The 26,387-nt window shown below is 42.6% G+C and overlaps 2 protein-coding genes across 2 annotated transcripts in view; one reads left to right on the top strand and one right to left on the bottom strand.

The window, feature by feature from the left end:
- The window catches only part of PDE8B (phosphodiesterase 8B), a 229,296-nt gene that overhangs the window by 164,038 nt on the left and 38,871 nt on the right, over positions 1-26,387 (bottom strand).
- LOC101112330 (high mobility group protein B1-like) lies at positions 24,603-25,792 on the top strand. Its single transcript, XM_042252002.2, has one exon. It carries the CDS (start codon positions 24,702-24,704, stop codon positions 25,311-25,313), a length of 612 nt encoding a protein of 203 aa, XP_042107936.1. The 5' UTR covers positions 24,603-24,701; the 3' UTR covers positions 25,314-25,792.

The following is a 26,387-nucleotide window of genomic DNA, read 5'->3' as shown; positions in this document are numbered from 1 at the left end:
GATGCCTCCATCAGAGATTAGTTCTGTAATATTTCAGTAGGGGTAAAAAAGGAGAAGGACACTTGTTTTCCTCTCTCAGTTCTATTTTTGCAAAATAATACTGACTGTGCTTAATAGCCACACAGAGGGATTGTGGACAAGCTAATCAATGACCATTTTACTAATACAGAACGTATTAAAAAACATACAGAGGCTCCTCTATCTCCCTTTTTCTTTGTGTGCACTTTTTTCTGTCTATCCCCGTTTCTCTTCACTTTCTGTTCTTGCTTTTTTTTTTTTTTTTTCCCTCAACAGATGTTTTCACTAGCCCTCCCCTGATTTCCACCAGCAGGACTTTTCTATCTTAACTGGCCCCAATATAAACATGAAGGATATTGTTACTATGTTTACTGCATAAAGTGAAAAAGATATGCAAATCCTGTTACTCTTTTTAAGGCACAGTATTCTCATTTTTTTTTTAAGTTTTTCAGGTATAAAAAATGGAGCCCAACTTATTTTATCCTAAGCAAAGATGCATAAAGGAAAAATGGAAACCAGGAGACTAGCCACAGCCTGCAGAGGAACAGCATCAAATGTTACACAGGAATAAAAACGATTTCACTGTGAATATAAGATACTTTGCCAAAGCCACACATGGCAAAGCCTCTGTGTGGCTGAAAGCAAAGTTGGGGTAAACTTCTCAAAGTTAGGCATAGGGCCCAGCCAAACATCAGCATTCACAGGACATGAGGACATCTTTCCCCCTCTCGCATACCCTTGAATGGGACCTTACTGGAATCAACTCTAGCCATCACCCAGCACATTACAGGTCCAGTGTGTGGAGCAGACCCACCGGCTGACTATCTGGGTGGCTCCCCATAAGACAGAAAGGGTATCTGGCAATGAACCTAGAAGAGGACGGAAAGTCTAGTTGACAGCCATGAATTACACTGCTCTGTTTAAATGCTAGTGATTAATTAGAAACTAAATGGCATGGCTGAGAGCAAACTGCGGAAGAATCAGTGTAGTTCCCAGAGTCATGCCAAAGCAGTATCAATCATTGCTTGACTTCATCTTGGTTTCCAATACAAGCGAAAGAGAAATATTTAGCCACCTTTTCACTTCAGCCTCTCAGAAGGCCTTGGGCTTCCATGCAGATCGGAAGGGACTAGCGATCTTTTCCTCTCTCCATGGAGACAGCATTCTCACCACTGCATCTATATGTATCGTATGGCCAGTTCTTTTCATAAAGACTACAGTCCTTTTCATAAAGGCTGGTTTTCTTACCTTCCTGAGAGAATTCTAACAGGATGGTTTCTGACTATTTTAAGGCATTAGACTTTCTCTAAATGTCTTAAAGATGTCAGGCCATTTTTATTTCTGGACATTTAAGAGCATTGGAATACATCGATCTCTGAAATAGAATCAGTGGTCTCTTCACAGCCCCACAGAATTGGAGGATGGTCTTGACAGCCGTTTCTGATTTGTTTCTCCATCTCTAGTCAGTATCAGGAAAGTCATGATTTTTTTTTTTAAACCACTTCTCTGATGAAGAAATAGCGTACTTTGGGAAAATGGACCAACAACTGATTAAGAAGTGAGCCTTAGTGGAAATCATTAATGAAATGCCTGAGAATATATTTTTTATTGTGAAATCAATAAATAATCAAATCCCAGGAAACTGATTTCTGAGGGTACTTAATATTTTCTAATTTACCAAATCACTAAATTGTATGTAAAAATTTCCAGAAACATTTACATAAATGGTGGCTAATTTTTAAATGTCACTTTTTAAAGCGCTCCTTACAGAGAGAGGCCTCTTATTTTCCTGATGAACTGACTCCAAAGTAACCCTTTGAATTCAGCAAGGTCTTAAATTTGTATAGCTATATTAGAACTTTTCAAAAGATTATTGAATAAATTAGTTGGGTTTTTTTAATATTAGTACAATGAAATGTAAACGAGAGCTTTATTTATACAAACCTTTTTCTGCGTGTCACAGGATATTAAATGGCCAAAAGCTGAAGTAAGAGTCCCCACACCACAGAGGCTCATCCACAGAGGACCTTGCAGCAGGGAACCAAAGTACTCCACAAGGGAAGGCACTTAAACCAAGGGAGTTAGAAACCCAAAAAGGCCCCACGTCCCATGTTTTACCTCCCACTCTCTCCGCCCAGGCCCTGAGGAACCGGAAGGCTGTGCAGGACGGAGTGGGGCAGAAAAGCAGAGATGAAGGCCACACAGCCTCGCTCAGCTGCAGGTTTTCAAGACAAGGTCAGCCTTGAGCTAAGGGAAGCAGAGAAGACTTGGAAGATGGAGGATGGGAGTTTTGACTGAGATCAGATGGACTTTTTAATAACTGAATATGAGACTCAAAATCGGTGACAGATCCCTGAGATACAAACTGGAGATGCAGAAGAAAGAGCTCACAGAACAGGTCTGAAGGGGTGACGGGGGAGACACAACTGTTTTCCTGATGGTCCAGCCTATTCCTTAATGTGTGAGACTCTCTGCCATCTATTATATTCAGTTTGAGGCAACGGAGATATCTGAGAGCCGCCTAAATGTTAAATCAAAGTTACAGTATGAAGCAAATAGTTTTGCTCTCCAGTTCTGTTTTGGGCTTACATAAACTCCTTACATTGTCCATAAGGTCCTGTGCAGTCGAGCCCCTGCCTGCCTCTCTGGCCTACCAAGGACCGTGCCTCAACTCACCCTGCTCCAAGCACACGTGCCAACTCTCCCTGACCCCAGAACCCTTGCCTATACCTTTTCTTCTGCCTGTACACTCTTCTGCAAATCATTATTAAGAAAAGGTGGGAAAATCTCTGGTTATAAATGTGGATTCATCTATTTTCCCTTTCAGTTCTATCAGTTTTTCTTTTAATATATTTTGAAGTATTTTTACAACATGTATAATTCTTTCAGTATTGCCATATTCTCTTGGTTCATTGGCATCTTTTTGATTATGAGATGATAATGTTTATCATGGGTAATATTCTTAGTTCCAAAATTCATTTTTATACTAATATAAGCCACTTCAGCTTTGTTCTTTAATTCGTGTTACCATGGAGTATTTTTTCCTATATCCTTTTCCTAGTAACATTTTTGTGTCTTTATACTTAAGGTGAGTGTCTTGTTGACAGCAAATAATTGAATCTCACCTTTTCATTTCTGCCTTTTGGACCACTGACATTTAATGTATTTATTGATATGACTAGGTTTAAGTGATCAATTTCTTGGTTGTTGTTTCCCCCGTTTTTCTCCCTTCTTCTGGATTTACTGAGTATTTTTAAAATACCTTCCATATCATTGTATTAGGTGTATTTCTCCCTTTTTTGTGGCTGATTTACCGTATCACATTCTTTGTTCATTATTGTTCAGTTCATTTCTATTACCCTTGTACCTGGAAAAAATGGCTTAAACTTAGCTGGGGCTCAATAACCTGTTGTTGAACAAACTGATCACAGAGCTAAGAAAAATACCAACTTGGGGCTCAAAATATGGGATATTTTGGTTAACTGAATTTCTAATCAAATAAGGGTTATTCAGAAAACTATCTGCTTCAACTCTTTTTTGGCTTGAGATATTTTCTAAAACGCAGTCATAGGCTCTTCATGCTTACACATTTACTGTACTAGAAGTGGCCTTTTGGCACCTCCTTTTCATCTTTCTGAACACCTGTGATGCTGATGTCTGAACACAGGAATGGCAGAGAAGCTACCACATGCAATAAATCTTTACAGCGTTCAGGACGCACCTTGGAAGTTATTTATTTAGTTTCTGTTTTTTGAAGAAAATCTTTATGTGGTATGCTTTCTCTATAATCCGCCTTTGTCCTTGACACAGAGGGAAAAAATTTCTTTCAGTTATTGAAGACGAAAGCAGCATACTTACTGTATGGATAAAAAGAGTAAGAGGGAAAAATCGTTTCTGTGTCAGACTCATAGAAACCACCATAGGATTTTAGAAATGCAATTGAATCAAATGGGATTACAATAAGGGTAGTGATGCACTAGTAAGTGTTGAAGCCATAATGAAATTGCCCACACACTTGAATGCAGTCAGGACACGATGAGCAGACTAAACAATGCATTACAATAGCTCCCACAGGGCTACACTTCTTCTGTGGTATATGACCATGACCCATCTTTGCTTTCATGGATTATTTCCAGTTTATGATTCTTTAGCGAAAACTGTTCTGACAATGTGAAAATAAATTGATTACTCTAATAATTAAATGATGATAAATGGCATATAATTATCAATAACCATTCCTGTAGAGATAAAGGACACTCACAAATTTAAATTGTCCCTTGTCTGAACCAAAGCTTTAAAAAGTAATTAAGAACACAGACAGATCACCTTCTAAATCTGCAAATCCCGGCACAAAGAGAACTCTCTGGAACCTGGAAAAGTTTAAGTAATCAGCTGAACTAGCATTTTCGCTGTAAACCACAGCAATGACGAGCATCACTAGCCAGTAGGTGTTCTCACAGAACTTCTAGAAGATGGGATGAAGGGATAGCAAACAGAGTTCTGGAGCATCGGTCTCTGTGGGGCTTATTTCTCCTGCATGATTGGGCTCTGCTGGTGTGACTGTACATAGCACTTGTACTGTAATATTTATTTTAAAATCAGCACTGAGCCTGGGGACTTGGGGGGTATACATGCATATGCATACCTAGAGCTACAGAAGAATATAAACAGGACTGCAGTCCTCTATTTATTGATAGCAATATAGACCACCTCCCGATAGCCACTGAACTCCTAATCAAAGACACACCAGGTCCCAAGTTGTTCTGTATCATAACCACCTACACCATCTATTCCTTCCTGGCATAGTCAGGTAGGCAACAGGAAAAAGCAAATACTCAAATTTGAAATCAACAAGGAGATCCCCAACTTCCTATCCGTGAACTCACTAAATGACTCTGAAGTAGGGAAAAGAAGAGCTAGCCTGTTGCTGAGGTCCAGAAAGCACAGGGCAGCTGGGGCCTGCAGTTCTTAAGAGGTGAGAATCGGTCCTGGCTTTGTAACCCGGTACATGACTTAGGGGGGCGGGGGGGGTGCACAAGCAGGCAGCCAGCATGCATCGACAGGGAAAGGGCTGCACTGCCCAGCGGAGTATGCACCCCCTCGATGTTGGGGCTCACAGTCTGGCTGGACCCAGAGGGCGGCCTTGTCTTGGTCCTCACAGACTGGACCAGGCTGGTTCACCCACCCATTCACATCAAGACTGGAGAGGAAAGGCCTTCCTTGCTCCTCTGGATCAGTACAGTTTCTTCTCATTTTGTGACCAAGGGTGGCCCCAAGGACTAGCAGGTCTCGCAGCCCTTCCAAGTCTGACACTGCCCAGGAGCCTCCACAGCCTCACTGCTAAGGGCTTCTGCGGCAGAACAGGCGAAGAAACCCCGCAGGTCCTGAAAGGGGCCTCACAGAAACTGCACGGGCTCTCACTAATGGAGGAAATGAAAGAAAACAGTAAGAAACAGAGGGATGCAAGTTCTCAAACTGATGTAGCTAAAACAAAAAAATATTTACTGAAACTAAATTTTTTTTAACTTTTAAAAACATTTTAAAATAGCTTTTATTCACACATTTTTTTCTTTCAGTTTTGAGATACAATTGACATTTTTTAAAAGCTTTAAAATTTGATAACTAACTGAAAGGGAATATTCACTGCCAAGAACAAAATAAGTAGTCTGTAACAGGAGTTGGCAAACCTCCTGTAAAGGTCAAATTAGTAAATATTTTTGACTTTGTGAGCCATATGGTCTCGGTTGAAATTGCCCAACTTTGCCATCATAGCATGAGGGCAGCCATAGATAATACATAAGTGGGTCTGGCTGTGTTCCAATACAAATTTATTTATAGAAACAGGCAGCAGAGTGGTTCTGGCGAGCAATTTGAAGTGTAGATCCTTGGTCTAGAAGGTCAAATAAAAAATCTATCACAACACAGGAGAAAAAATGAAAAAGAAATAGATCCAGATACAAAAAAGAACAGTAATTCCTCTATTCTAACCTTTTAACCTTTTAAAAATAAAAACCAATTCCATACATGGTAGCAGCAACAGTTATAAAACCCAGAAAGGAAACTGATAAATATTAATTATACATTTTAAAATTAATATTTAAACTTTAAGTAACATATAAAATTTCAATCCAAATGCCAACATAGATTTTAGAAGAAATGGAAACAACTATTTTAAAGTTCTTATGGAACAGGACATCAGAATTGCCCCCCAAACACTGCAAAATAAAGAATAGTGAGGGGAGATTTTCCCCACCAGATATAACCACATTATAAATGACATGCCCATGAAGCCTGCCCTGCCTATAGCATAACTAGGAGATGGAGCAGACAAGAAGCTTCAGCTGGTGCACAGGGAAGGAAACGAACACGTGAAAGTTGCAGAAACCGTGCCAGAGGACAGAGTCTGGTAGTCACATCTGCTTCTAGTAGCAGAACAGATGAAAACTACCTCCAGAAGGAGCGTCCCCTCCTGAATGTGGAAATACTGAAAGCAAGTCTGATGCTTGGGCACCAGGGAAATGAGGGGAAAGGACTGGGAAGTCAGCGGGAGTGAAGACGGGGGTCTTGGAGACATCACTTCTGGAGGAAGGGAGGTGACCTGGAGAGCCATATCCCCTGGATGCTGGATGATGAGGAGAAAAAAAGAAGCAGGCAACAGAAATTAAGGGTCCCTTGAGAACAAAAGAGAGTCACAAAATCAGAAGACACATCCACACCTCCCTCTCTCCCCCAAAGGCACCATATATTAAAGAAATGTCTCTTCGCTGTACCATGAAGACACACACAAACTGAGAAACCCAGCGGGCTCTCACCACTGCCTGCACAGCATCACCAGCGACTGCTGGGCACAGCCACGTAAGCATAAGACATTTCAGGAGAAAGAGAACACGGCAGGCACACGTGAGATCGGCTGATGCGAAAGAATTTCTAGTGATGAAAAGAAATTAATTCCAGCTATGATTCTTTTCAAGTTACACTGAATGTTCCAACCGTTATTTAACTGTCTTTCAGAAGTAGAAAGTAGACACAAAAGAAAAACAAAACAAGAAACCTCAAATAATAAAGGTAGATTAGTTCCTTTCTGAAAAAGGCAGGAGGAGGCTAAGTGCATCATTACACACCTGGCTCTTTGGCGGGGGGGTGGGGGGGATTGCTATAACAATACAGTGAGCAAAGAAAAGAGGCGGTGAAAAATCCATTAGAGATAGAAATCTCAAAAGAACACCAAACTATCGTTCTTCTGAGCAATTATTTCAATCTTTTTAATGACTGAATTCTCTAAATTGGAAAGCACTTATTCAAATAGTTCTGAGATCTTTTCCATCTACTTTTGAGACAGTTTTTCACTGTGATTCTTTCCTGAACACAATTCCTATTTACTTTTAAAATTAAGAGATATGCAATGTCCAAGGTGTCTCTCAATTTCTAAAAACTTAACACTTGAAGTTCTTTCAGGGAGTTCCATCATATATAATCCATTTGTTAACCAACGGGATTCTTTTAGAGCTATAATTACAATAGACAAGGAAAGAATCTGAAAGGTACACTGTAAAACTCTTCAAGTAAAGACAGAATCATATAGCTCACTCTACTTATTGATTCCAAACAAATTCCCAATGCCATAATTGTTTTGGGCAACACATTAGGTGACATTAATGAAAAGAATATGATGGCATACTTCTACTGATGGTAACTAAGACACGCAAAATATAGAATACTTGAACTTCATTACAGTCCTTTTTATTAATACAATTATATTAAATCCATCCATTAGAAGTTTGGCATATGTCAATTTAGATAAGGGGAAAATATTTTCTTTTCCTGTTATGTACTGTGTGACCAATGTATGATATCAGGACTGCCATTCTTGTAAGGTTCAACGTCAAATTTCATATCAGGTCTGTGCAATTAAAATAGCAGATGTCCTCAAGTTTTTCCTCCAAAACTTTTGCTCTAGTCTTTCCAACCATTTTGGAGGGTGATCTCAAATGAAAACCATTAAAATATAACTGTTAACTGTAAGCTGCCTTTATTTGTTTCAAATGAATAAAATAAATGTATACATGGAGCAAGCTTCAATTTCTTTTTCTCTCATTGTTGGAAGATTTCTACAAGGAGGAGAATGAAAATGTTACTATTTTGACTGGTTTTTCCCAATCATCTGTGAAGACTTAGGCTTCAGAGATAGTAATCTGGAATCTGAAGACGTGAAGGATGTGTCTTCTCAACACCCAAAAACGATGTGTTGAGAAAAATATATAATCAACAACAAACAATACCTCTCACAGTCAATTATTTTTCTCTCCAGCCTCACTTGTATTAACAATCCATCAGTAATGCTGAAGAAGCTGAAGTTGAAGGGATCTATGAAGACCTTCTAGAACTAACACCCCAAAATGATGTTCTTTTCATTATAGGGGACTGGAATGCAAAAGCAGGAAGTCAAGAGATACCTGGAGTAACAAGCAAATTTGGCCTTGGAGTACAGAATGAAGCAGGAAAAAGGCTAACAAAGTTTTGCCAAGAGAACGCACTGGTCATAGCACCCTCTTCCAACAACACAAGAGAAGACTCTACACATGGATATCATCAGATGGTCAATACTGAAATCAGATTGATTATATTCTTCTCAGCCAAAGTTGAAGAAGCTCTATACAGTCAGCAAAACAAAGACTGGGAGCTGACTGTGGCTCAGAACATGAACTCCTTATTGCCAAATTCAGACTTAAATTGAAGAAAGTAGGGAAAACCACTAGACCATTCAGGTATGACCCAAATCAACTCTCCTATGATTAGACATAGAAAGTGACAAATAGATTCAAGGGATTAGATCTGACAGACAGAGGGCATGAAGAACTATGGATGGAGGTTTGTGACACTGTACAGGAGGCAGTGATCAAGATCATCCCCAAGAAAAAGAAATGCAAAATAGCAAAATGGCTGTCTAAGGAGACCTTAAAAATAGCTGTGAAAAGAAGAGAAGTGAAAAGCAAAGGAGAAAAGGAAAGTTATACCCATTTGAATGCAGAGTTCCAAAAAATAGCAAGGAGAGATAAGACAGCCTACCTCAGTGATCAGTGCAAAGAAATAGAGGAAAACAATAGAATGGGAAAGACTAGAGATCTCTTCAAGAAAATTAGAGATACCAAGGGAACATTTCATGCAAAGTTGGGCTCAGTAAAGGACAGAAATGGTATGGACTTAACAAAAGCAGAAGATATTAAGAAGAGGTGGCAAGAATACACAGAAGAACTATACAGAAAAGATCTTCACGACCAAGATACTCACAATGGTGTCATCACTTACCTAGAGCCAGACATCCTGGAATGTGAAGTCCAGTGGGCCTTAGGAAGCATCACTACAAACACAGCTAGTGGAGGTGATGGAATTCCAGTGGAGCTATTTCAGACCCTCAAAGATGATGCTGTGAAAGTGCTGTACTCAATATGCCAGCAAATTTGGAAAACTCAGCAGTGGCCACAGGAAAGGTCAGTTGGAAAAGGTCAGTTTTCATTCTAATCCTAAAGAAAGGCAATGCCAAAGAATGCTCAAACTACCACACAATTGCACTCATCTCACATATTAGTAAAGTAATGCTCAAAAGTCTCCAAGCCAGCCTTCAACAGTACGTGAACTGTGAACTTCCAGATATTCAAGCTGGATTTAGAAAAGGCAGAGGAACCAGAGATCAAATTGCCAACATCCGCTGGATCATCAAAAAAGCAAGAGAGTTCCAGAAAAACATCTACTTTTGCTTTATTGACTATGCCAAAGCCTTTGACTGTGTGTATCACAACAAACTGGAAAATTCTGAAAGAGATGGGAAATCTGAGAAATCTGTATGCAGGTCAAGAAGCAACAGTTAGAAGTGGACATGGAACAACAGACTGGTTCTAATTTGCAAAAGGAGTATGTCAAAGCTGTATTTTGTCACCCTGCTTATTCAACTTATATGCAGAGTAACATCATGTGAAATGCCAGGCTGGATGAAGCACAAGCTGGAATCAAGATTGCTGGGAGAAATATCAATAACCTCAGGAGAAGGCAATGGCAACCCACTCCAGTACTCCTGCCTGGAAAATCCCATGGATGGAGGAGCCCAGTAGGCTGCAGTCCATGGGGTTGCAAAGAGTTGGACATGCCTGAGCAACTTCACTTTCACTTTTCACTTTCATGCATTGGAGAAGGAAATGGCAACCCACTCCAGTCTTCTTGCCTGGAGAATCCCAGGGATGGGAGAGTCTGGTGGTCTGCCATCTGTGGGGTCACACAGAGTTGGACATGACTGAAGCGACTTAGCAGCAGCAGCAGATATGCAGATGACACCACCCTTATGGCAGAAAGCGAAGAGGAACTAAAAAGCCTCTTGATGAAAGTGAAAGAGGAGAGTGAAAAAGTTGGCTTAAAGTTCAACATTCAGAAAACTTAAGATCATGGCATCTGGTCCCATCACTTCATGGCAAATAAATGGGGAAACAATGGAAACAGTGAGAGACTTCACTTTTTTGGGCTCCAAAATCACTGCAGATGGTGACTGCAGCCATGAAATTAAAAGACGCCTCCTCCTTGGAAGAAAAATTACGACCAACCTAGACAGCATATTCAAAAGCAGAGACATTACTTTGCCAACAAAGGTCCATCTAGTCAAGGCTATTGTTTTTCCGGTGGTCATGTGTGGATGTGAGAGAAAGTGAAAGTAAAGTCGCGTCCGACTCTTTGTGACCCCGTGGACTGTAACCCACCAGGCTCCTCCACCCATGGGATTCTTCAGGCAAGAATACTGGAGTGGGGTGCCATTGCCTTCTCCAGGGGATCTTCCCGACCCAGGGATTGAACCCGGGTCTCCTGCACTGCAGGCAGACACTTTAACCTCTGAGTCACCAGGGAAGCCCATGGATGTGAGAGTTGGACCATAAAGAAAGCTGAGGGTCAAAGAATTGATGTTTTTGAACTGTGGTGTTGGAGAAGACTCATGAGAGTCTCTTGGACTGCAAGGAGATCCAACCAGTCCATCCTAAAGGAGATCAATCCTGAATTTTCATTGGAAGGACTGATATGAAAGCTGAAGCTCCAAAACTTTGGCCACCTGATGTGAAGAACTGCCTCGTTGGAAAAGACCCTGAGGCTGGGAAAGATTGAAGGTAGGAGGAGAAGGTGACGACAGAGGATGAGATGGTTGGATGGCATCACCGGCTCGATGAACATGAGTTTGAGTAGGCTTTGGGAGTTGGTGATGGACAGGGAAGCCTGGTGAGCTGCAGTCCATGGGGTTGCAAAGAGTCAGACACGACTGAGTGACTGAACTGAACTGAGGTGCCTCCAAGTAAAGGATGTACTTTGTCACTGGAACCAGACTACTGCAATACCTTATGCTTTAAAATGTGTACCATTTGTGATAAGATTGCAAGATGCTTGGAACATTGTTTTCTTCATAATTACTTTGAGCGAATATATTCCTATAGGAAAATGCAAACTACCCTCGGAAGAGCGCTTCATGTTGCTCTAACCCAGATATTCACCCATTGAGCCTGGAGCCTGCTGCTCTCTGCTCCTTGCACGCTGAGTAATCTACTTGCTGCCTTTTCTGGGCCTGTGTTTATAGAAAAAAAAATCACTTCTATCATTTAAATGATATTTGCTGTCTAAAAATATGACACTTTACTCAGTAATAGGATATGATTCATAAGTGGAGAGACTAGACTTGGTTTAAAAAAAAAAAAGTGACCTCAATGGAAAGGCTGAATTATCTACTCAAAGTAGATTTAAAAAAAGTAGAAAGTAGAGAATTATCTACTCAAACTCGAATGCCTTTGAAGATGGCAACAGAAAAAAAAAATTAAAATATTGATCAGAAACAGTCTTCTTTTCTACCAAAGCAGCCATTTTCCATCATTCCAAACCTTTTCACTCCTCAAAGGCTGCCTCTGCCAGAGAGAAGGATGAATAGTTACATCTACAGCTCCCTTCCAAATAAATAAATACAATGCCAATCGCTTTCCACCTGTTCCTCAAAAAGGAGATGTGTGTGGAAAAGGGGCTCCCAAAAGTATCTTCCTCAAAAAAAACAACAACAAACACAGTTAATCAGGCCACTGACCTTCTTGTATCAAAGTCAGAAACTAACAATGGGATCGTAGGAAATTAAGACCAACTTTCCCGAGAAGGACAGCTAAAAATACCAAACACTGAAAACACCCTCTTAAAAGCCTCAAAGGAGGATCAATACTATGAAGAATTACCAGGCCCAGTTCTAGAACATTAGAACCCAGTTGGGTAGATGTACTACCAGGAGTATTTGCTGATTTAATCTAAAGAACTATGAAAGCGAGCCTCTTATTTTAACAGTTTCAGGGAAACGAGGAGTAATATAGAAGCCAAGGGCCACCAAAAGCGGAGAATGTCACGAACCATGTCCAGCTCACCTGTGGCCCCAGTGAGCTACGAATGGGGGAAGGGGTGAACCACCCTTGGCAGACACGCAGGCAGTTTGCGTCAGCTAAGTCATCCAGGGACTCTCAAGCCTGAAGCTCAGATCAAGCCAGTCCCCACCACAACCCCCTACCCTTGGCGGAAGTGAAAGAAATGCTCTGTGAAGGATGACCAGGCACATGTGATGATTTAAGTGAGAACCAACAGCAACAACAAAAACAGAGACACTGAAATGAGCAGCTGTGGACCCTAAAACAACTGCACTTACAACATTCAAAGAAATTAAAAGCAAAGTCTGAATTTTCATAGGGAATTGAAAATGGTTTTTTTAATGACTTGGGAAAGAACCAAATAAAAATTCTAGAATGAAAGAAAAAAAAAAGAATCAAAATCTATAAATCAGTGGGAGGATTTAACAGCTGATAAGACATAACAGAATATTAGTAAATCATAAGATGTCAGAAAAACTATGCAGAATGTATCACAGAGAGAGACACAAAGATGAACTTGGAGTTCAAGGAGATGAGTGAGAAGTTGAGAGAGAAGCATCATGTAAGGAGGTCACGGCTGAGAATATTTTAGAACTAGTAAAAGACATCAATCCATGGACTCAGAAGAACTTACAATTCTCAAGCAGTATAAATAAGAAGAAACTCACACCTACGCATTGCACAGTGAAATTGCAGAAAATCAAAGAAAATCTTAAGAGCCAGCCAGAGGGAAAATTATAATGACCTTCAAAGAAATCCTCAGAGTAATACTTCTCAGCAGCGATGAGAGAAGCCAGAGATGATAGGATGACACTTTCCCCCTGACAGTACTGCTCACAGAAAACAACTACCACACTAGAATTTCATACGCAGCAAAAAGAGACTTCAAGAAAAACGGTGCAAGCGACCTCAGGGTCCATTGACAGATACATGAATAGAGAAGAAGTGGCACACAAATACAACATTTCTCAGCCATAAAAAGAAAGAAACAGCATCATCTGAGGAACAAGGATGGACCTAGAGACTGTCATATTCAGTGACGTCAGTCAGAGAATGACAAATATCATACCACTCATATGTGGAATGGAATCTAAAAAATATACAAATGAACCTAACTAAAATGGAAACAGACTCATTGACATTGAAAACAAACCTATAGTTACCAAAGGGGAAGAGGAGGAGGGATACGTTGGGAATATGGGCTTAATAGATGCACACGACCATATACAAAACAGATAGACAACAAAGGATTTACTGTATAGCTATGGTCTGCCTCTTGCAACAAACTATAATGGAAAAGAATTTTAAACAGTATATATACATATATGTGTGTGCGTATATACATATACACATACATACATACGTATATGTGTGTGATATATACATATACATATACACATATGTATATGTGTATATATATACATGCATATGTACACATACACATGTATATGTGTATATATATACGCATATAACTGAATCACTTGGCCATACACCTGAAACTAACACAATATTGTATTCAGTTCAGTTGCTCAGTCATGTTCAACTCTTTGTGACCCCATGGACTGCAGCATGTCAGGCTTCCCTGTCCATCACCAACTCCTGGAGCCTACTCAAACTCATATTCATTGAGTCGGTGATGCCACCCAACCATCTCATCCTCTGTCGTCCCCCTCTCCTCCTGCCTTCGATCTTTCCCAGCATCAGGGTCTTTTCCAATGAGGCAGTTCCTCACATCAGTTGGCCAAAGTACTGGAGTTTCAGCTTCAGCATCAGTCCTTTCAATGAATAGATAGGAATTATTTCCTTTAGGATGGACTGCTTGGATCTCCTTGCAGTCCAAGGGACTCTCAAGAGCCTCCTCCAAGTTCAAAAGAATAAATTTTTCGGCGCTCAGCTTTCTTTATAGTCCAACTCTCACATCCATACATGACCACTGGAAAAACCGTAGCTTTGACTGGACAGACCTTTGCTGGAAATGTAATGTCTCTGCTTTTTAATATGCTGTCTAGGTTGGTCAAAGCTTTTTTTCCAAGGAGCAGGCATCTTTTAATTTCATGGCTGCAGTCACCATCTGCAGTGATTTTGCAGCCCCCCAGAATAAAGTCTCTCACTGTTTCCCCATCTACTTGCCATGAAGTCATCGGACCAGATGCCATGATCTTAGTTTTCTGAATGTTGAGTTTTAAGCCAACCTTTTCACTCTCCTCTTTCACTTTCATCAAGAGGCTCTTTAGTTCTTCGCTTTCTGCCATAAGGGTGGTGTCATCTGCATATCTGAGGTTATTGATATTTCTCCCAGCGATCTTGATTCCAGTTTGTGCTTCATCCAGCCTGGCATTTCGCGTGATGTACTCTGCATATCAGTTAAATAAGCAGGGTGACAATATACAGCCTTGATGTACTCCTTTCCCGATTTATAACCAGTCTACTGTTCCATGTAATGAAGTAATATTGTATTACTTCAATTTAAAAAAAGAATTAAGGTGTAATTACTTCAATTTAAAAGAAAAGAATTAAGGTGTAATCAAGATATTATTAAATGAAAATAGCCTGCCAAAGAAGACCTGCATCAAAGGAAATGAGTGTTCAAGCAGAAGAAAGATGTTTCCAGATGGAAGAAATATAAGAAGGAACAACAAAAATGGGACATGTGGGTCCACAACCTAAATAATACTGACAGCAGAATGCAGTGTCTCACAGGGTTTACTACATACTGGGAAATAGAAGACCACACAAAACATACAAGACCACAACAGCACGTAAGACAAAAGGGAGATGACCCTTCCACATTCTTGGAGGCATGGGCCATGCTGGTTCACTTCCAACTTTGATCAGTTACAGGGGTGTGTTCTATTTTCTCTGGTAAGCAAGAAAAGAAGCACACTGTGAGAAGGAGGGATCAAACTTTTTTTTTTTCAATGTAATCTACCTTAAAGAGGAAAGGAATGAAACATAAAACAGATGGGACAAAGGAAAAAAAAAAAGATTTAGACCCAAATATAATCAGTGATTACATTAAAGTATAAATATTAGAATAAAAGAAAATTGGTATGGGGTCACAGAATGTTACAATTCATGGCGGCTTTAGGGACGGCAAGCACTCCACTATTCTTGCCTGGAGAATTCCATGGACAGGGGAGCCTGACAGGCTATAGCCCATGGAGTCACATGGAGTTGGACACAACTGAGCGACTAACAGAGTTACTCTAAATTTCAAAGTTCCCCTCACTCTCCTGTTTAACCCCACAGCTATCAGGATAACACGTACATTCCTAATCCCATTTTACAAACAAAGAAATCAAGGTACAAGTTAAACACCAAACAAATGGGATACGAACCTCGGCAGTCCGACTCCAAAACCCATGCTCTCAGCTACTATTGTTGGAGAGCTTCCCCAATTTTCAAAGCCCTCTGTGAGAATCCATATTGTGGCTGAATGATGCTACTACAGATGGCTACTTAATCAAGAGTATCTGTATTACATACTTTTACACCTGGACCTAGAAAGAAAACGCGTCTCACAATGTTCAGCCAAAATCTATTTGCAGAATCATGGAATGTCTCCTCTGGCCCTTGGCACCCTCTCCCTGCACCTGTGGAGAGGAGGCTTGGTGGCTCAGGAAACCAGGCTTCTTCTCTGGAGGTCTCAGCGAAGCTGGAACCAGGGACCCCGCTGGAGAAGTCAGGACAGGAATGATGTAGAGAGGTTGAGGCCTCCCACACCGGACTCAGGCTGTGGACCATGGCAACGGAGTTATCGCTGGGTGGGCAAGAATGTGGAGGTTACTGCCACATGGGAGAGCAAGAAACCTCTTCTGCTTTCACTAAGAGAGCCGAGCTGATGAACAGGGGAAGGCATCCCGCAACCTCAAGACAATTTGCTCTTTAAGCATCAAAGACGGACGTTTCACCAGGTCCCCCCTCATCATGCAGCTCGGGGGCAGGAGGGGGACCTCCCTCACCTCTCCCCTGAATCCCCAGAGAGGGAACAAAGGAGGGGAGGGACTGAACCCCGTCAACAGTGAGCAAGGACTTCTGACTCATGTGACCTTGTTTCCATTCCCAACTTTAAAAGAGAAAAACCTTGAACAAGTTGTTTTACCACTCTATTTATTAATTTGTATCTACCTCACAAAGTTGCTATGAAGACAAAAATACAATAAGCCCACCTAAAGAGCCCAGGGCAGAGCCTGACACAGCCAGGCAGACAATAAATGTGAATTTCTTACACTGCCTTCCAGTTGGACGAGAAAGAAGCAGCTCATGGGTACATGCTTTTCCACTCAAATATTACTTTCACTGTGTTGCTTGTGCTTATGCTGTTTTCAAGACAGAGGCAATTAAGACAAGCAGTAATTATATAACAGGGATGTGTGCACATAACCTGACCAACAGAAGGAACCCCTGGATGCATCTTATACAAGTCCGGCACCAGCTTGAACCTGCTGCTTTTGTTTTCACACATCTTCATGTTTCCCAGGAATCCAATCCAAGCTTGCAGACTCTTCAGCCAAATGACTTGTTCTGTGCTGGTATGCTTGCTCCCCCTCACCCCACCGCCCCAAACTTAGTTCCTCTCATTTTCATCAGTGGAGAATGAACCGCTTCTAAAACGGCGTGCTTCAGGTGACCAAGATCGAGCAGCCTGCACAGCTGCGAAGTCTGGCTCCTGCCAGCACCTTCCGCAGCTCTTCTTACTCTGCCTACTAACTGCTGCAAATGCGGCAAGCTGCATCCCACACACTTCTGAGACATCCACTACTTCAGAAAACGCCGGCAGGTAAATTAAGGACAAAGACAAATCCTCCGTTCTAAATGCTCCTGATTCCTCGTCCCGTTACAGCACCCTACTTTGAGCTCCTTTGGGCCACCTGATAGATATGACCAGCACGGGTCAGAGAACCTGAACTGTGTCCTGAAGTGTAAACGGCCCCGCCGAAGAGTCACAGGCTTATGCTGGGGTTCAGCTCTGCCACTCAAAACACTGCGTGGCCTTAGACCACTCGTTCAAACTCTCTGAGCATAAACTTGCTTAACTTTCACAATAACATAGCAGGACTTCGAGAACTCAGTTCAGTTCAGTCACTCAGTTGTGTCCGACTCACTGCCACCCCATGGACTGCAGCACACCAGGCTTCCTTGTCCATCACCAACTCCCAGAGTTTATTCAAACTCCTGTCCATTGAGTCAGTGATGCCATCCAACCAGCTCATCCTCTGTCATCCCCCTCTCCTACCACCTTCAACCTTTCCCAGCATCAGGGTCTTTTCAAATGAGTCAGCTCTTTGCATCAGGTGGCCAAAATACTGGAGTTTCAGCTTCAGCATCAGTCCTTCCAATGAATATTCAGGACTGATGTCCTTCAGAATGGACTGGTTGGATCTCCTTGCAGTCCAAGAGACTCTCAAGAGTCTTCTCCAACACCACAGTTCAAAAGCATTAATTCTTTGGCAGTCAGCTTTCTTTAAAGTCCAACTCTCACATCCGTACATGACTATTGGAAAAACCATAGGCTTGACTAGATGACCTTTGTTGGCAAAGTAATCTCTCTGCTTTTTAATATGCTGTCTAAGTTGGTCGTAACTTTTCTTTCAAGGAGCAAGCGTCTTTTAATTTCATGGCTGTAGTCACCATCTGCACTGATTCTGGAGCCCAAGAAAGTAAAGTCTCTCACTGTTTCCATTGTTTCCCCATCTATTTGCCATGAAGTGATGGGACCGGATGCCATGATCTTAGTTTTCTGAATGTTGAGTTTTAAGCCAACTTTTTCACTCTCTTCTTTCACTTTCATCAAAAGGCTCTTTAGTTCTTCTTCACTTTCTGCCATAAGGGTAGTATCATCTGAATATCTGAGGTTATTGGTATTTCTGCCAGCAATCTTGATTCCAGCTTGTGCTTCATCCAGCCCAGCGTTTCTCATGATATACTCTGCATACAAGTTAAATAAGCAGGGTGACAATATACAGCCTTAACGTACTCCTTTTCCTATTTGGAACCAGTCTGTTGTTCCATGTCCACTTCTAACTGTTGCTTCTTGACCTTCATACAGATTTCTCAGGAGGCAGGTCAGGTGTTCTGGTATTCCCATCTCTTTCAGAATTTACAGTTTGTTGTGATACACACAGTCAAAGGCTTTGGCATAGTCAATAAAGCAAAAGTAGATGTTTTTCTGGAACTCTCTTGCTTTTTCCATGATCCAGCGGATGTTGGCAATTTGATCTCTGGTTCCTCTGCCTTTTCTAAATCCAGCTTGAATATCTGGAAGTTCACAGTTCACGTACTGTTGAAGCCTAGCTTGGAGACTTTTGAGCATTACTTTACTAATATGTGAGATGAGTGCAATTGTGTGGTAGTTTGAGCATTCTTTGGCATTGCCTTTCTTTGGGATTAGAATGAAAACTGACCTTTTCCAACTGACCTTTCCTGTGGCCACTGCTGAGTTTTCCAAATTTGCTGGCATATTGAGTGCAGCACTTTCACAGCATCATCTTTGAGGGTTTGAAATAGCTCCACTGGAATTCCATCACCTCCACTAGCTGTGTTTGTAGTGATGCTTCCTAAGGCCCACTGGACTTCACATTCCAGGATGTCTGGCTCTAGGTGAGTGATCACACCATTGTGAGTATCTTGGTCGTGAAGATCTTTTCTGTACAGTTCTTCTGTGTATTCTTGCCACCTCTTCTTAATATCTTCTGCTTCTGTTAAGTCCATACCATTTCTGTCCTTTACTGAGCCCAACTTTGCATGAAATGTTCCCTTGGTATCTCTAATTTTCTTGAAGAGATCTCTAGTCTTTCCCATTCTATTGTTTTCCTCTATTTCTTTGCACTGATCACTGAGGTAGGCTGTCTTATCTCTCCTTGCTATTCTTTTGGAACTCTGCATTCAAATGGGTATAACTTTCCTTTTCTCCTTTGCTTTTCATTTCTCTTCTTTTCACAGCTATTTTTAAGGCCTCCTCAGACAGACATTTTGCTTTTTTGCATTTCTTTTTCATGGGGATGGTCTTGCTCCCTGTCTCCTGTACAATATCACAGACCTCCATCCAAAGTTCATCAGGCATTCTGTCTATCAGATCTAGTCCCTTAAGTCTATTTCTCACTTCCACCATACAATTGTTAGGGATTTGATTTAGGTCATACCTGAATGGTCTAGTGGTTTTCCCTACTTTCTTCAATTTAAGTCTGAATTTGGCAATACGGAGTTCATGTTCTGAGCCACAGTCAGTTCCCAGTCTTGGTTTTGCTGACTGTATAGAGCTTCTCCATCTTTGACTGCAAAGGATATAATCAATCTGGTTTCGGTATTGACCATCTGATGATATCCATGTGTAGAGTCTTCTCTTGTGCTGTTGGAAGAGGGTGCTTGCTACGACCAGTGTGTTCTCTTGGCAAAACTCTATTAGCCTTTTTCCTGCTTCATTCTGTACTCCAAGGCCAAATTTGCCTGTTACTCCAGTATTTCTTGACTGCCTACTTTTGCATTCCAGTCCCCTATAATGAAAAGGACATCTTTTTGGGGTGTTAGTACAAAAATTAAATTTTTTGGTCGACTTTCTATGCAGAAAAGGACTCAATGAAGCTGTTCCTGTTGTAAAAATATGAACCACTATACATCCTACACATTTGGATACAGTTTATTAAGTATTGTCGTCATTGCTGTTGTTCAGCCGCTCAGTCGTGTCTGACTCTTTACGACCCCATGCACTGCAACATGTCAGGCTTCCCTGTCCTTCACCATCTCCTGGAGCTTGCTCAAACTCACATCCATTGAGTCGATGATGCCATCCAACCCTCTCATCCTCTGTCGTCCCCTTATTCTCCTGCCCTCAATCCTTCCCAGCATCAGGGTCTTTTCCAATGAGTCCATTCTTTGCATCAGGTGGCCAAAGTATTGGAGCTTCAGCATCAATCCTTCCAATGAATACTCAGAGTTGATCTCCTTTCGGATTGGCTTGATCTCCCTGCTGTCCAAGGGACTCTCAAGAGTCTTCTCCAACACCAGAGTTCGAAAGCATCAATTATTAAGTATTAGTGGCATCATTTGGAGATATCTGCTTCTGCTGTTGGAAGTGTGATGACCTTCCAGCCAGACGCTAGTTATGTCAGTGGATGAATACTAAAAGAACCATGTGTATCAGTCAGCACAGGTCCCCGTAACAAAAACCACACTCTAGGTGGCTCCAACAACTGAAGACAATTTTCTCACAGTTCTGGGAAGCCCATTTTTAAGGAGCCAGAAGACTGGGTTTCTGGTGAGAATCCTCTCCCCAGGTTGCCACCTTCTCATTGTGCCCTCACATTGCAGAGATCCAGTGGACCAGTGTCTCATCTCTTTGGGCACTAACCACACTGTGCCAGGGCCCCGGCTGTGACTCATTGGCCTTAATCTCCTTGCTGAAGGCTCCAACTCCAGTAGTTATGGTGGCTTCAACTCCTGAATCTGGACTGAGGAGGGTGCGGACACAAGTCAGGCCACAGCTCCATGTTTGAGGTGTGAATTTCCAGGGTTTTTCTGGAGTGGGTTGCCATTTCCTTCCTACAGTCCATGGGGCTGCAAAAGAGTTGGACACCACTTAGCAACATCCCTATCCCAACAGAGAAGCAGGACTCTGCATGCGCACCTACGGGGCTGACCGAGTGGACATAACACCCTTGCTTCATCACACTGTGGACATGGGGCCTCTGCCTGTCATGATGTTGTGTGATCGGATCTGGGAAGTTTTGTCCCCCGAGGCCAGTGATCTTGTTGTGGATGGGGAAGAAGTCACAGCTCATTAAAAAAGCTAATTTAATTTGGGGTATCAATTTAATTTTTGAGGCTATAAATAAAGCATCCCACTCAGTGTATAGCTGTGCTCTCTCTCATGTTCCCATCCAAACAGGAAGTTCCAAGTTTCTCTGCAGGCTTCCCTGGTGGCTCAGTGGTAAAGAACCCACCTTCTTATGCAGGATACAGGGGTTCGATCCCTGGGTTGGGAAGATCCCCTGGCGAAGGAAATGGCAACCCACTCCAGTATTCCTGCCTGGGAAATGCCATAGACAGAGGAGCCTGGCAGGCTACAGTCGATGGGGCTGCAAAAGAGTTGGACACCACTTAGCAACTACCAATAATGAGTTTCTCTGTGCCTTGGTCAAACATCAATCACTATGACTGCAAGCAATATTTGTTGGGAGCTAACCACAAATCCAGTACTTCTTTGGGCCCTTGGGCTCCAACTGTGAATAAAACAGGCAACAACCCGTACCCTCATGGAGCTGGCAGTCTAGTGAACACTTACTAGCCTTTCACTTTCCATCTCTGCCAAAAATATTCCTTAGTTTCAGAGTCAGAGCCAGCTTTGGAAGCCTAGCTGTAACAGGGAGCGTCACTTCACCTCTCCACACCTCTGTCTTTGCAGCGGGGAAGGGCAGGCATGGTCTAGCTGTGCTGTTAACACAGACGACATCATGTCAGTAACATACCTTGGATTTTTCTGTTTGCTTGCCTGAAACCTCTTATGGCTCATACAGCGAGGGGATCAAACAAGTCAATCTTAAAGGAAATCAACCCAGAATACTCACTGGAAGGACTGATGCTGAAGCTGACGCTCCAGTATTTTTGATGCGAAGAGCTGACAAATTACAAAAGAGCCTGATGCTGAGAAAGACTGAGGGCAGAAGGAGAAGAGGGCATCAGAGGATGAGATGGCTGGATGGCGTCGCCGACTCAATGGACATGAACTGGGGCAAACTTCGGGAGATGGGGACAGACAGGGAGGCCTGGCATGCTGCAGTCCATGAGGTCGCAAAGAGTCAGACATGACTAGGCAACTGAACAACAGCAACCACCTGGAACCTCAGACTGTCCTGCGTGAGTCCCTGGACAGCATGTCACAGGGATAGGGGAATGAGGGAGCCAAGGGTAGGGGGCAGAAACGAACCGCCGTTGTCAGAGACAGGACAAGACTTCTACCTTTACTACGGGAAATCAAATCTGCATACGACACCGGCCCCCAGGGAAGCCATGTTCTAGCCTTGATCCAGCAGAAGGGCTCATCCCCAGCGCCATGACACTCTCCCCTAAGATAAGCGTGGTGCTACGCTTCAGGGATTTCATGAGGATGATGATGTGAGCAGAACACCCAGCCTACAACCAGGCATGCAGTTCCCGGTCCACGAAACAGAGAGTGATCTAGACGTGGGGCAGCTCACACACAGGACTCACCACGGCGCTGTCTCCCCCACTGGACTCAAGGTCATGCCTGGGGCCCTGCAGGGCTACCGGGGGTGCAGTCATTGTGACAGGACGTGGAGGCAGGTCTGGGTGAGACCCATGCAGCCCAGGTTTGGGTGCCAGCACACGACAGCCAGCATCATGGCTGGCAGCAGGGCCCTGGAAGAGAGCCTGGAGCCTCATGGAGGGCTGGCCCAGGAGAAAGAGAAGAAAGGTATGCCTATGGGCCACCAGGGCCTGTGCTGGGGACAAAGCATCTCAGGAGGCGAAGGAGGCTTATAATTCTGAGCATGGCGTGCTAGCCCGAGAGGCCAAGCTGTGGAAGTTACTAGGGCCCTGCTGTGCCTTGCCTAGAGAAAATAAATGTCCACGGCATAAGGATGAACATTAACCACCTTTTTTTGTGCATTTTATTTATATGTAAAATACTGTTTAAGTGTTTTGCCTATAAACTTTGTAACAACCTATGAAGTGGGAACTATTATTATCCCCATTATATAGATACAGAAATGGAAGCACAGATAGGTTAAGTAACTTGCCCAAGGTCAAAAAGCCCATCACTGGTAGAGTGGAAACCAAACCCAGGGTCTGAGGTGCTCTCACCAGGGAGGACATCACACTGCCCGGTGTCTCCCTCCCCATTAAAAAGCTTAGTCCCTCTGCTCCAGAGGCTCATCACTCTCCAGTCTCCCCCAGCAGACCATGGGTGGGCAAACATTTCTGTAAAGGGCCAGAGAGTTACGATTTTTGGTTTTGATGCCACTTGGTCTACACTGCAACTACTATAGCGTGAGCTCAGCCGCGGGCAATATGCAAATGGATGAATGGAACTATTTCATTAGAACATTGTTCACATTCATTGAAACTTGTATTCTGAAAAATGGGCTTTTTTCAACTATTCAGAAATGCGGACATCTTTCTTAGGTCATAAGTTGTACGGTAACAGGCAGTGTGTTAGATTTGGTCCTCAGCTACAGCTGGCAGATTCCTACAATGGATGCAGTTAAGTGTGGTCTGGGCTGCTCCCCTCTCTGACCTTGGAGGGCTGGGTGGTCTCCACAAGCAGCCTAACTGACGGGAGCCCTGCCTCTCACAAAGGCCCTGATGCCCACAGGCCTGATGCCTACTGTATTTATAGAATCAGTTATCTTAGATCAATAATGCAAATCTGTGGATCAAGCGTACCAAAAAAAAAAAAAAATCCATCAAATGACCTGAAAGACACTGTTGTTTTTATATCAATTGAGGAGGAAAGGAAATAGGTGATGGGTCCTTACCAGGGAAATGCAAATCAAAGGCTCACACCTGTCGGGACGGCTATCATCAGAAAGAGCACAGACAGCAACAGGCGGGGAAGATGCAGAGAAAAGGGAGCCCTCCACACTGCTGCTGGGAATGTACAGAGGTTCCTCAAAACACTAACTAGAGAACCCCACACAACCCAGTAATTTCACTCCTCAGTATGTGTCTGAAAACCACAAAAACTCTCATTCGAAAAGATACATGCACCCCAGTGCTCATAGGAGCATTATTTACAAACTGCCAAGGGATAGCAGCAGTCTAAGTGTCCATCAACAGATATATAGACACACAATGGAATACTACTCGGTCGTAAAAAAAAAAAAAAAAAGAATAAAAATTTTTCCATTCGCAACAACATGGATGGACTTGGATGGCACCTTCCTAAAGGAAATAAGTCATACAGAGAAAGACAAATAGTGCATGGCATCACTTACATGTGAAATTAAAAAAAAATACAACAAACGAATAAATTTTTAAAAGTGACTCACAGGTATAGACAAACTGGTGGCTACAAATTGGTGGGGAGGAGGGGCAACGTAGGAGTGGGAGAAAAGGGTTATGGCAGGATTACATGAAATCATGTGTAAAACATGAAAACTGAAAAGCACTATAGAATGTAAAGAATTGCTGGCTCCCGCTCTCACAGCCATTGCAGTACATTGAGCTCCATAGAGACAGCGCCGGGGCAAGTGAGAGCCGGACGGGCACTGGGCGACTCTGTGCCTCGCGGAGGAAAAATAATTAATCATGGGCAAAGGAGATCCTAAGAAGCCGAGAGGCAAAATGTCATCATATGCATTCTTTGTGCAAACTTGCCGGGAGGAGCGCAAGAAGAAGCACCCGGATGCTTCAGTCAACTTCTCAGAGTTTTCTAAGAAGTGCTCAGAGAGGTGGAAGACCATGTCTGCTAAAGAGAAAGGAAAATCTGAAGACATGGCCAAGGCGGACAAGGCCCGTTATGAAAGAGAAATGAAAACTTATATCCCTCCTAAAGGGGAAACAGAAAAGAAGTTCAAGGATCCCAATGCACCCAAGAGGCCTCCTTCGGCCTTTTTCTTGTTTTGTTCTGAGTATCGTCCAAAAATCAAAGGCGAACATCCTGGCCTGTCCGTTGGTGATGTTGCAAAGAAACTGGGACAGATGTGGAATAACACTGCTGCGGATGACAAGCAGCCTTATGAGAAGAAGGCTGCTAAGCTGAAGGAAAAGTATGAAAAGGATATTGCTGCATACCGAGCTAAAGGGAAGCCTGATGCAGCGAAAAAGGGCGTTGCCAAGGCTGAAAAAGGCAAGAAAAAGAAGGAAGAGGAGGAAGATGAAGAGGATGAGGAGAAAGAAGAAGATGATGATGATGAATAAGTTGGTTCTAGCGCAGTTTTTTTTTTCTTGTCTATACAGCATTTAACCCCCCTGTACACAACTCACTCCTTTTAAAGAAAAAAAAATTGAAATGTAAGGCTGGGTAAGATTTGTTTTTAAACTGTACAGTGTCTTTTTTTGTATCGTTAACACACTACCGAATGTGTCTTTAGATAGCCCTGTCCTGGTGGTATTTTCAATAGCCACTAACCTTGCCTGGCACAGTATGGGGGTTGTAAATTGGCATGGAAATTGAAAGCAGGTTCTTGTTGGTGCACAGCACAAATTAGTTATATATGGGGATGGTAGTTTTTTCATCTTCAGTTGTCTGATGCAGCTTCTATGAATAATTGTTGTTCTGTTAACTGAATACCACTCTGTAATTGCAAAAAAAGAAAAAGAAAAAAAGTTGCAGCTGTTTTGTTGACATTCTGAATGCTTCTAAGTAAATACAATTTTTTTAATTAGAAAAAAAAAAAGAATGTAAAGAACTTTTCACTTAATAGTAAAAAGATAAAAAAACTAAAAGAAAGGTGCTGGGAGAGACACCACTGAAGTGACTTAGCACGTACGCACGTTATGTAAAACACCTAGAAGAGTACTTAGTGTTCTAAGCACTCAGTACTACATAAACACTGGTTGCTATTATTGCTGTTCATCTATCAAAGGCTCGACTCTCTATCCAAAATATCACAGGCCTGCTAGTCCACCTTCACCAACTCACTTCTGCTAGGAAGCTCGTCTCTGCAGCATCTTCACTGCAAGCTGACTTAGGGCGGCCCCTGGGGCCTGTGAGGCTACCAAGGTCCAGCTCCTTGATGTTTCCTCCCTGACCTGGGTTCCATCCCTGCATCTGACTCTGTTTCTCTGCCCGAAGTTGGAGTGTCCCACACTTCAGCCTTACCACAAGCCTGAGGGTGGTAAGTCTCCATCTGTTTTCAGTCTTCCACTCTGGAGTCTAATGCTGCAGCCCAGGCCTACAGCTAGAGTGCTTCTGTGCCCGGGAGCCCGTGTCAGATGTCAGCCGCCAACAGCACACGCAGCCCCAGTCTAACTCATTCTCACATGCCATCA

This window comes from Ovis aries, chromosome 7 (genome assembly GCF_016772045.2).
Source record: "Ovis aries strain OAR_USU_Benz2616 breed Rambouillet chromosome 7, ARS-UI_Ramb_v3.0, whole genome shotgun sequence".
In the NCBI taxonomy this organism is placed as follows: Eukaryota; Metazoa; Chordata; class Mammalia; order Artiodactyla; family Bovidae; genus Ovis; species Ovis aries.
The sequence above is the reverse complement of the archived record's forward strand: the minus strand, read 5'-3'. Positions and strand labels throughout refer to the sequence as shown.

What these genes read in the sequence shown, in the direction of transcription:
- LOC101112330 (XM_042252002.2), top strand. Translation starts at nt 24,702, where the DNA reads ATGGGCAAAGGAGATCCTAAGAAGCCGAGAGGCAAAATGTCATCATAT.